Raw genomic sequence first — 12,242 nt, 5'->3', positions numbered from 1 at the left:
GTGTGTGTGTGTGTGTGTGAGAGAGAGAGAGAGAGAGAGAGAGAGAGAGAGAGAGAGAGAGAGAGAGAGAGAGAGAGAGAAACCGGTGATGCAGTCGGCTCCAGACGCTACTTACCTGTGTGTTTGTCTAATATTTGGTCAGTTGATCCAACTATCCAGGTCTTACATCTTCATGCTGCACTGTGGGTAGACACACACACACACACACACACACACACACACACACACACACACACAGAGCATTATAATGAGTGAGTCTGACATTAATCCGTAAAGGTTTGGTCCTCAGCAGGGCAGGGCTCAAGACGAAGCCGAGATGGACATGTGTGATATAACACCAGTGAAGAAGAAAGGGGGAGGATGATGGTGGCAGGTTCATCAAACATTGTGGTCAGTATGAGTCATGCTTTCAGTCAAATGCAAATTCTGCACAGCACAGTTGTCTACACATTTGAGTGAGTGCTTACTTATTTGTGTATGTTGCTCACAGTGTGTACGTCAAAGAGCGTGTCTGTACAATTTTGCATGTCTTTGTTTTGTGTATATAGTGTGTGTGTTTAAGTGTGTGCGCATCAGCGAGTCTGGAATGTCTCAAGGCATCGTGAATCCTGATGATCAACATTGTGATCCTGTGTTACATGTGCTGCATGCTCAGGGCGCGTTTACCCAAAGCGACTTAGGCCGCCTCTGTGGTGGTGAGACGAGGGTCTCTTTCATGTCTGACATTTGTACAAAAAGGACATGAAAGTAGTGATAATTAAGATTCAAGCAATATCAAGACAGAGGAGCTATTTCATGGGAAGGGATTTCATTCTTTCATCTATCTATCTATCTATCTATCTATCTATCTATCTATCTATCTAAGTGTGAACAGCTCAGGTAAACATGCACTCGAGTGTGTGTGTGTGTGTGTATGTGTGTGCCCACAAACTCCCCCCCTCCTCACTGCACCCAGGGGGATTTATTTGACCCCTTATTGCCAGCGGTGAGCCTGTGGTGGAGATGAAAGCATGCCTTCCCAGTGTGGCCCCAGTTTCTATAGCTATGGACACAGACTCACACTGGTCGGGGACAATAGAGGGGCCCTGCCACTCGCCCCTGCCAGAGCCCTCTCCTCTCCCCACCCCATCCGTCACCGCAATCATATTTTCAAAACAATAACACAGCCGGGGGGGTGGGCATGATTGAAGTGTGTGCGTGTTTGATCTGTTGGTATGTGAGTGAGTGAGTGTGTGTGTGTGTGTGTGTGTGTGTGTGTGTGTGTGTGTGTGTGTGTGTATGTCCTCTCTATGTGAGTGCATGTGTGTTGTTATTTTTAGGCCTGCGTTTGTTTCATCTGAGTGTGAACATGCTCATTTGACTTGTGTCAGGGTGTCTGTAGGTCCACACATGCAGGCGGGAAGCAACTGTGTGCATGCATACTTTTGTGTGTGCAGATGGGGATGGGGTGTGTGTGTGTGTGCTGTGAGCTGGGCCTTTGATGGCGTGGCCGGAGCGTGCCTAATGTGACTGCTTGCTGGGGTGGGATGGGGTGGGGGGTGGCAGCGTTGAGCCTCCTGCCCTCGTACTGTCTACCCTGCCGTGGCCCAAGGCTCCCCCTGCAAACTTGAAAGGACCAAAGGAATCCCCCCCTAAACCCCCCGACGCCGCCCCCCCACATGTTTTCAGAAGGCATGACATCATCCTTTGCACAAAGGGGGCTGGAGCTGGGGTTAATATGGATGTATGTGTGAATGTGTGTGTGTGTGTGTGTGTGTGTGTGTAGGGTACATCGGTCACAGCATTTGGCTGAAACGAAAGATTTGTCCTTTCTCTTATTTCCTCTTGTTTTCTGGATCCCCCATTTGAGTCAAACTCACAGTCCAAAACATTTCTCACATGCACACACACACACACACACACACACACACATCAGCCGAGCTGGTGTTTTTCTCTTTCCTTTCTTTTTCAGACCCTTTTATGTCAATGACTAACATGGATTTGATCCTAAATGTCTGGGGAAAGGAAATAAATTGCTTTCAGGTTGTTTGCCATGCGCAGGATTCTGAAACTGAACACAGAATACCCTCGGCTGGCCCTTCACTGCCGCTTCCTTCTCTCATCTTTGCTTCTCAGTCATCAGTGTTGGCTCTCTTCAGACCAACTTTTGGCTCCTCTGCATGCACCCAACTTTCCCTGCAGACCCAATCTGTTGTTTTGCCCAGCATTCAAACACAGGGTGGCTGAGGGAAGTTTGGAGCACCTTCAAACGAATCAGTGTGGTTCATAACTGTGCAGACGATGACAAATGGTTGACACGGCAAGCATCGGGGGGTTTTATGTCAAGATGTGACCCTTTTCCATTTTACGTGGTCTTTGGGTGACAGGATAGCATAGAAACCATGCATTAACTGGAGAGCCAGTTCTATGTTTAATGATCCGATGTCCCTGTGGAGTGTGTCTGTGTACATAAATGTGCAAACAGCAACGGACACTTAATTGTGAATCAATTATCTCCTCAGTTTTCATGAGCTGTTTGGGCCAGTTATGGTTAAAACACTTTTACTGACAGAAACTGCTGGAATTAATACATAAACAAGTGATTTAATCAGATCCCATTTACTACGTTCTACTCAAGCAAGTAATTAAACTGGATTACCAAATGGGGGCCAGATGACTTTTAAGAAAAGAAGACATTTTCCTGTCAGTGCCTTGATTGGAAGTGAGAATACACACCTTTGTGACAATGGGGGTTGTGGAGGGCAAAGGCACAGTCAAAGCCACCAGCATGGCTAATGTCATGGCCACTGAGTTGTAACTGCCACTCCCAACACACACACACACACACACACACACACACACACACACACACACACACACGCGTGAGTTAAGAAGCAGTCAGGTTTGGCATTTCACAGACACATTCACACATACAATGTACACATGCACTCCTCACACACACATTTCTTGATTACTTTTATCTCCGTCCTCTCTCTCTCTCTCTCTCTCTCTCTCTCTCTGCTCTTACAAGTGTTGCTTAGAGGTGAGGGCTCGTCGCCCTCGCCTGTTTAATGGGCCGTCCGTTTGCCAACTGTTCCTTTGAGGGGGCCGGTGCGCGTCGGAGCCGGGATTTGGGAGGGAGGGCCGGTGCCGCTGGATCAGACAGATGGAGGGGGGTCCGGCTCCATTCATTTAGCTCTAAGAGAACAACAGAGCCCCACTTCAAACAACAAGGACGCAACCTGCTGGCCCCATCGTCTGCAAGCGCATACGCAGGCATATGCAGACACACACATGCTGCAACACATGCATGCTTGTGTTCAAGCACACGTGTGCTTTTGTTAAAACTTTGTATTTGATTTTGATTTGATGTGTCATGAATCTATAATCTACCCCAAGGACATAAACTCAACACCAAGATAAAGTTGTCACTGTTGCTTTTCACACTGCGTCTGCAGTTCATCTGCCACTTGCATGCATGTACACACACATACGTACAACACGCTACACACATATGCACAGGGGGGCATAAAAACACAGGCTCCACAGTGCCCACCCCCATTCCCAGCCCTTCTTTCCCTGGGACTCCCTCCTCTGCTACCACCCAGCCACCCCCACCACCCCCACCCCTTGAATTCACTGGCACTTCCAGAAAGCTCCGAGGCGCCAGCGGAGCGGGGCTCATCTCTTGGGAACAATAAAGCCAGATCTTCATAAAAACTTCAAAAAGGCCTCGCCAAGTGTTTTATAGGTGCTTTAAAGGTTTATGGGCCCTGGGGAGGGAGGGAGAGAGAGAAGGAGAGAGAGAGGGAGAAAAATGAGTGATGCAGTAGTGGCAGGCTTCACTTTTCCCACACACACACATACAGAAACACACACATGCCAGCGTACGCATACATATACGCCGCCGCTAATCCGCCAGTAAGTGCCAGGCTGAAATCGGCTGGTGGTAGGCAGGGCTGGGTGGGGGGTGGTGGTGGTGGATGTGAGGGGCTGCGGGGGAGGGAAGGAAACAGGTGACCAGTCGGTGCAGAAATGGAACAGAAGGAGAGGAAAGAGGGATGTCACTGTGGCGTCAGTAGAGAGCTGTCACAGCAGCTCACCTTTGAGCTAACTGCTGCAAAGTGTGAACGTCAATTCAGTCTGAAGCACATGAGAGAGTGAGAGTGTGAGAGTGTTTCAAACCTGTTTGAAAAGCGCATGTACAGAGTTGCATGTTTAAGCATCCATCTTTACATGAAAGTTGTACATGTTGGGCAAGTGTGCCCGTTTCAGATTCATGTCAAATGAGCTAGAAGTGTTTGCAGGGTTATCTGGCCAAGGTGTGGACCAACCCTTTGGCCCATAATCCTAAACGACCTCAGGGGTCGAGTTGAAGAGCACGGAGGTGGAGCACTCTGAGACGGAGGAGATTAGGGCCTGAAGCCTGCTCACTTTCCAAGATGCATTGGTTGCCGTTTCGCAGGCGGATCAGTTTAGCCTCACACAAGGAGCTGGAGCTGGACTCTTCCAGTTCCAGTACGGAAGATTCACAGCCTCTGAATCCTACTTCTCTGGCCAGGGGAGGTGCTGACGAAAACCACCTATCAAATGATCCTCCCAGATACACAACTTGACTTTGTCGCTGCAGGTATTTTGATGAGTCACGAGTCTAAGCGCACTCCGCTTTGAATCTCTTTTATGAGCATGAATAGCCACTATTCAGGGCGTTTTTGGAATGTTTTCTTAATAGGTATTCAGATATATGCCAGGGGTTATATTTAGCTCGGGTCCTCCTGGAGTCAGAAGGTTTAAAATTAGGAGGTGTCAGAATTCCAGTACAATTCTTAAGTTACTGTCAATAAACGGTAAAGGGCTGCTCTTAAAGGCGTAGTGTGTTGGCAAGGATGCATTACGGCATGATTTGTGTGTGATAAGCTGCATGGGAAAGTGTGTGTGAATATGTCTCGAAATAGTACAAAAGTGTAAATCCTCTACATGGTATACATGTGCATTTACACATCTTAATATCAAGATCCCTGAGTGCGTGCCGCTCATGTGCACCAATGTGTGTTATTGTGCGTTTGTACATTAGTGTTTGTAGGATCTGTTGACAGGGAAGCATGCAGCATTTTATTTGCTCAAGGGCTGAAAAAACACATGGCGCTAGCAAGGGAGCGCTGTGATATGAGCCTGCTGAAAGCAACCTGGCCGGCCAGAATTCAACCCTGGGATCATGATTCAACGACACATTTTAACACGCTGTATAATAACAGAGCTGTGCAACATAAAGCTTCATTAATGCGTATGAAGTGTTTTAGTTCCATTACTTTTAAGTTTGTACCAGAGAGCATCTAGCCTTCAACAGTAAATACATATGTAAACAGATACGTATGTAAACGGGCTGTGACATGAATCACATGGCTATTTTATTTATAAAGTGTTTGTTTTTAACGTTTCATTTTTAAGTTCAGCAGTTTGACTGGATGAAATATCTGATATGTCGAAACTGAAATGCATTAATGCTGACAATTAGGAAAATTAAAGTATCTGTTAGCAAGATCTTTATGTAAATGAAATAAAACATTGGGTTCTACACCTCACCTTGCTGCACTGATGCACAGGTGTCCTCCAGGACACCGTGACATCACTACTGGGTGTGGTCAGATGTGAAACAGGCTGGAAACTTTCAAAATAAAGTGTTTAGTCAGAATGGAGGCCTTAGGTTCCCTGAAGTTAAATATTGAGAACATCTTTAAGTTAATATCTGGAGATAATTAGTTCTGACAAAAAAATACATAATTGTCACTTAAAGAGTGGAATACCCTTTTCCAAGATATAACTTGTAGTTTCTGGTTCTGTTTTTTTCATTGTCTCTTCAAGCAGAAATAACTCTTTTCATGACAGTTAATAGCAATAATGGCATGAATAGCAATGGGATGCTCACAGACTTACTTATTTGATGAGAGTAACAGCACTGTGTTTGGAAAACCATATTTCAGTATCCTATATACTAAGAGGCATCTAGATTCTACAAACATGCATATCTCATCTTTACAGTGCTGCATTGAGAACGTGAAGCTGACGTAATGCACGTCAACCTTGAAACTGGTGGAGGGGGTGTCATTATGTCAAGTATTTTCCTAATGCTAAACCCCGAATGCTTACAAAACTGACGGTAAAAACACTCCCTCGACATCAGCAATAGTAACATTATTGTTCATCCCTGGCGAGTGCACGCTGCAGGCTTCACATGGCCATGCCCACCACTTATTCTGTGAGATTCTGTCTGCAGCTGCCCACCATTCAGTTTTCATCAACTGGGTGGCAAACACTGATGAGGTCATTGCAGTATAGCATCTGTAGGAACAAGTGCCCTCTATTTTGTCACTTACTCACATTCATATCAGATGAATGAACAGCTTTCGTGTGTGTATCATACATGTGGATGAAACTCCAAACTAAAAGAATAAGCCCCAAAGAAAATCTGATCTGCACGCACTTGAAATATAAGCTTGTTATGCTCCTTATGGCTGAGGAGGTGTGCCAAAACATATACATATGAATATCATGGATCCTAGTGGAATTTTTCAGCTCTCGAACTCAGTGTAGTTCAGTTAATGTGTGCTATAAGTGGTCTATCTCTCAAACAGGAAGTGTAAAAAGGTCAATATCACATAAAAGATGTTGTTAGTGGTCAGTGGGACACACATGAAGGTTAGAAACTTCCTACACTCGTGTGCGGCGATCCGTTAAAAGAGAAACAACCCACATAAACAACTACGGCTTTTATTTTGTAATATTCATTTATTGTTCAATAAAAATAGATTTTAAAAAAAGTGACGTGATGTCTCCTTCATGACTTCGCCTGATGGATCTGCCAACAGCTCCTTGTAAACATGGGGCTTTACTTTATTTTTTTTGACTGGAAAGGGAATTTAACCCCCCCCCTTCACCTTCAGCACAATCTTAAGACAGATTCCTGCCTATAACTTCACTGACCTTTGACCTCCGCAGTGATGACAGCCCCACATTCACTTCTTTTCACATTTAGGGCAGATACAGTACATTCATCCCGTGGTCTTGTTTGTCTATGTACATGGTTCGGTTTCTGGTTGTGTGATTTGTTTTTGCAGTTGGCCCTTGTAAAAAGCGGTTTTAACAATGTGAATAAAGAAGACATCTAAGCGCTAACACAAGAGTTCAAGCCATTAGTAAAACCAATTACAACTTATAACATCAGTTTGTCTTAAGACATCTTTATACAGTAGTTACACGTAAACACATCTTTGAAGGAGTAAGGAAACTAAACTTTGTAAACACTTTGAGAGACACCACTGTTGACTCCCCCTGTGAACCTGGAATGCTACAGTAACTGAGGCCAGGTCCACTGACTTCAACCATCCAACTCTCCTCTTTTGGACCTTTCTGGTGCTACATTTGGAAATGCTGCAGGTTATTAAAAATGGTATTGATGTTGCTGAGCCTGGTTGAGGTTTTACAGCAGGAAAAAAAGTATTTATCACAGGCTGAAAAACAGTTGATATAAAAAAACCAAAAAAACCAAAACAAAACCGCCTGCAGGTTCTGTGAGTGTGTGGAGTTTGATATAAACAAAGCACAGACTGCTCTGTGTCAAATGTAATGTTGTGAGGTTTCGCAGACTGTATAGTGTGAACAGAGAAATCAAAACTTGGCAAAGGTTCCCAAAAATGTGCTAAAAGGATGGTTGAGATTGTTAAGAGGCCATATTTATTGTGTAGTTACAAGTAATGTGGATCATCCAAAAAGTAATTATAATTGAGCCATTTAACATATTAGAGACAGAATTTCTACTCTCGACTGAAGGCTTTCACTTGCAAGGCGAGGGTCACATAACCGATCAGGGTGGACAAGCTAGCATGACCACTCGCGAGCTAATCTGCCAGCATGTTTACTGTCGACTGACCACAATTGGCTGTGCGAGCTACTACAATGTTATTGAATAGACCACACTGATTGTGGGTTTGACCATGTTGTTCTATGAGATTTCATTTTAGAAAGGTTTCAGCGGGAACATTTCAGGTAGGAAATGATTATAGAAAACTGCGTTAGTTGATTGAAGGGATCCTTATATGTGGTTTTCAAAATCGGATTAACTCGACGTTATGTTTGCATGACTATTCACAACACCATTAGCAAGTTTTCGGCTATTCTTTTGATGTTTTAACTTTGATGAAATTACACTGAAGCTCACACTGGTCTGCATCTTGCTGTGTGTGCATGTTCTCCAAGTAAGAAATTGTTGCATAGTAGATAAAATGTCATACTTTGGAGGGAGGTTGGCTTGCTACAAGTGTAGATAGTTTCTCATAATCACTGTTTTGGTATTGTTCAAATCACAATTTGTCAAAGCTAAATAGAGGTGAAAGAATAAAGCAACGAGGACAGTTGTGTAATCTGTGTATTCTCTGTCAGTACAGGTAGACAAATTAGCAAGGCGGCCAAAAACTAGCTTACCGATGCCTTCACTGTTCTCCATCAGTCACATGACCCCCGCATTGCAGGTCGCAGTGGTTCGTCTCCTGTATGTCACTGGGGCTAAAATAACCATCTTATAGTTAAGTCCTTTCACATATCACTTATTTTAAAGCAGTTTTGGAGGCAGTCTGGGGTACATGGTGTGTTACTTTGCTAACAAACACTGGGCCTCTTAACAACTTGAGTCATCCCTTTCACACTAGCATCCCTTTGGGAGACACTGCTCTAGACTGACGGGCACCATTTTCGGATGCATCTGGGAATACCACCGAACCAAACACAACAAAAACACTGAACTGGTTAACTTTTAGCACAGCATGACTACAGTACTTTAGATGTACTCAGCACAAGTCTGGAAGGTTTACATGCTTTTTCTCCATCTATAAGAAAAACAAAAAGAGTCAAGTATTGCTTGTTTTTTCTCTGTTGTGAAAATCCAAATTGGCTGGTTTTATTTTGTGCTCACAAAACGAGATGATCGTATTTGTTAGCTACACTACGACTGAGTCTACTATACAGAGGATTTGTTGCTGCAAAAGGGGGAAAAAGAGCACCAGAGAGCCAGTGCCAGGTTCTACAAGATGCTGCCTCCACCCTCCTCCTTGCCCTCTCCCTCTCTCTCTCTCTCTCTCCATCAAGCTCTCTCTCCCTTGCTTGGCTGCCTCGCTACCAGACAGTACAGTGGCCAAGAGCAGTTGAGTGACAGGCTGACGAGCCAAATCGTCGGGCCGATTGCGTCCCCAAGCGGAGACGCCAGCCCCCCTCTGTACTTCTCCCTTCCTTCCTGCCCTCTGGGCCTGGTCCAGAGCCCACATCCTGGGAACATGGGGCCAGGCGGCTGCAGCCGACAGCTCTTTGGGAATGACACAATGAGAGAGTTCATAGGGAAAGCCGTGTCCACGTGTGGCTGTGGAAGTGATGATGCTGCCCATGTCGTTTTGGCATCCTGCGTGGCCCGATATGCCGGCATCAATCATGCCAAAAGTGGCGCTCCATTAATCTTGCTCAGCATCACAATATTTTTTCCCAGTGATTTCTGACAGCACAAAAAAACTCTTTTCTCTTTGTTCCATTTTGTTATTGTTCATTTGGTGTCCATATGAGGGTCTGTCCTTAAAAAAACATCCTACGTACGGGAGGACACATTTCATGGAAACAGAAGCCTTTCAGATAACAAGAACAAAGCGGAAAATAAGACATGTTATAGCTGCAGTTGTGGACAGTAACACCACAGTGAGAGAGAAAATAGTGTAGAGTTTAGCTCCTGGAGTTTAGGAGCCAGCGAGGAGCCTGTTTGTACAAATGTAACTGTTCCTTCATTTCAATACACATTGATCGAAAGAGAATCGGCACACGGCATGAACTCTTGAACGTTTTCTTCAACTCATTCTCTCTCCTGCAAGTATCACACGGTGGTAGCCCGGCTGTGTTTGAGCGCTAGTGGTGAATACTCCTTAATACGAACGCACAGTTTGCCCCTCAGCCAGGGGTTCTGGAGCTCCAGGGGACAAAAATCATCCTGAAGCCACTTTTCTCTATTGTCCACAACCAGCACAAGGCTAAAGTGCTTCAACTGTTCAGGACTGTAGTACACACCCAGCTCCTGTTCACCGCCGCCTCCGCTGCTGCCGAGCATGCGCCGCGACACCACGTTCATCTCCTGCACCACCAGCTGGACCATCTCCCCCGCTGATGTTCCTGGAGTTACACAAAGCTGAAACACAGGAGGGGAAGATATCAGTCAGCTTTTGCCAGCATACAACAACAGTTAAAATTGTGTCAACATGTCAAAACATATTTTTACCTTAACACTGGTCTCCTTTGGCAGGCCTGTGCGGTACTGCGGATACACTCTGAGGGTGGCATGACAGCCTTTCCTGAGGGCAGCAGGCGAAGGTGAGGAGAGTCTCTGTGTGCCGCTGTCCTCCGATAAAGTACGCGCTGGGGGAAGTTGCGGTAGGCAGCGCTCAGCCGAGCAACAGCGCTCTACTGACGAGGGCCTGTGCCATCTTCGCTGTGGCGAGGTGGAGGGCGAGTGGCAGTTGGTGTGGCAGCAGTAAGGCTGGTGGTGAGCTGAGGTGGTGGAAGGGAACTCCAGGCTGCTGGTCCTCACACAGAAGGCCTGTCTTTTCTCTGTGATGTGCAACAGCTCGATCTGCCTGCTGGGCAGGATGAAGTCACTGTCAAACAGCTCCGGGGCACCCCTTCGCCTTTCCCCTCCACACCGAACTCCTCCCCCTCCGCCTTCCCTCCCGTGCTGAGTCTCTGACGCCTGGAGGACATCCGGCGTGGAGTCCCTTAGCGCTCCCCCTCCACGTCCAACCCCACACATCCCTCCTCCTGAGCTGCTCCCGTCACTACGCAGGAAACCACGGGGCTCCAGCGGCGCAGAGGAGGAGAGGGGTGAGGGGGGCAACAGGTCCAGCTCACGTGGACTCTGGGCACGGCTGGAGTCGTAGTCGCTGTCTGTGGTGAGGAAAACCTCTGAGGAGCCCTCCTCATCTGAGAGTCCAGCAAAATCTGCAGCATGTGAGAAAAAGCACTTATTGATGTAGGAGGAAGTAAAAAAATTAGCAAAATGATATCTTATATGTTTGTCCTGTTTATGGGTTGCATATGAAATTCTGTGGTAAGAGCTGATTCTGACCTGAGTGCTTGCGGCAGGGTTCGGGAGAAGGCATGGGGGAGGGCATGAAGTCGGTCTGAGAGGAGGTGGAGGGAGGCTTGTCGGGCATCACCTCCTTGGAGAAGTCAATTATCCAGCTTATGAAGATGCCTCCCGTTGGCTGCTTGTAGCGGGCATACTGCAAGGCGTCCATGATCCACCTCGCATCGCGCCACACCTCCTCCATTTGCTGTTGTACAGTCATCAAGGCAATAATCTCAGTAACAATCAAATGTATAAAATACTAGTTTTACAGCACATAATCCAAACACTTTGATGTTGCAGCAATGAGTGTGTAAAATATATATATATATATATATATATATATATTCCAGCTATGGTCTTACCTGCATGTGTTCCTGGACCTGCTGGTGTTTCTTCTTAGCAGCAAGGAGCTCGGCCTCTGAGAAGGCCTCCCTCAGTGCCTGCTGGGACATGAGGGACTCCAGCTCCAGCAAAGCCGACACTCTGCAGTACTGGCCGATGAAACTGGGGCAATAGGCATTAAAGTGGACTGTGGGCGAAAGGGAATCCAAGAAGAAGAAAGAAATGTAAAACAGTGCGCCAGTAAATACAGAAACATATAGATGTACAAACATATGATTATGAACAGCCTAAAATTCGATATACTGACCCAGTTCAAAGATCTGCAGGGGCAGGGTGAGGAAGCCAGAGCGGGGTGAGTATGGGTTATTCTGACCAGGAGCTGTGCACACTTCATCTGAAGGTGGCAGGAGGAGCAGGAAGGACACTTTCTCCCCAAACTCCAACACTTCCTGGCTGTATATACGGAAGTCCTGTGCCTACACGCACAGAGACAGGTGACCTCAGCGGTGACAGAATACTGATACCATGTACACCTAAATTTCAGTTTACATGTACGCAATGTTCTTTTTGTGCAAGATTGTCAAGCTCAAGATCATTATCTCCTTTTGATCTTTTAAAATGTATTTATTTTGAAGGCCATTTAAGCTTTTATTTGATAGAAGTAAAGAGGGAGTCCCTGGTTGCACCTGGTTGCAGGGTATAGATCTGGATCATAGATGGCTAGACCACCGTGAAGTCAGTTTTCACTCAGTTAAGTATCTTGAAAGCAGAA

General features: G+C 46.0%; 1 protein-coding gene across 1 annotated transcript in view; it reads right to left on the bottom strand.

The window, feature by feature from the left end:
- Positions 1-9,883: 9,883 nt before the first annotated feature.
- The window catches only part of ankfn1b (ankyrin repeat and fibronectin type III domain containing 1b), a 103,470-nt gene continuing 101,111 nt past the window's right edge, over positions 9,884-12,242 (bottom strand). The window contains exons 19-25 of the mRNA XM_070927662.1: positions 11,778-11,946; positions 11,491-11,657; positions 11,126-11,333; positions 10,840-10,998; positions 10,749-10,788; positions 10,283-10,688; positions 9,884-10,192 (exon numbers count right to left, since the gene is read on the bottom strand). Of these exons, the coding sequence (XP_070783763.1) occupies positions 9,884-10,192; positions 10,283-10,688; positions 10,749-10,788; positions 10,840-10,998; positions 11,126-11,333; positions 11,491-11,657; positions 11,778-11,946 (1,458 nt within the window). The remainder of the gene's footprint in view (positions 10,193-10,282; positions 10,689-10,748; positions 10,789-10,839; positions 10,999-11,125; positions 11,334-11,490; positions 11,658-11,777; positions 11,947-12,242) is intronic.

The sequence above is a fragment of the Enoplosus armatus genome, chromosome 20 (genome assembly GCF_043641665.1).
Source record: "Enoplosus armatus isolate fEnoArm2 chromosome 20, fEnoArm2.hap1, whole genome shotgun sequence".
NCBI lineage: Eukaryota > Metazoa > Chordata > Actinopteri > Centrarchiformes > Enoplosidae > Enoplosus > Enoplosus armatus.
The sequence above is the reverse complement of the archived record's forward strand: the minus strand, read 5'-3'. Positions and strand labels throughout refer to the sequence as shown.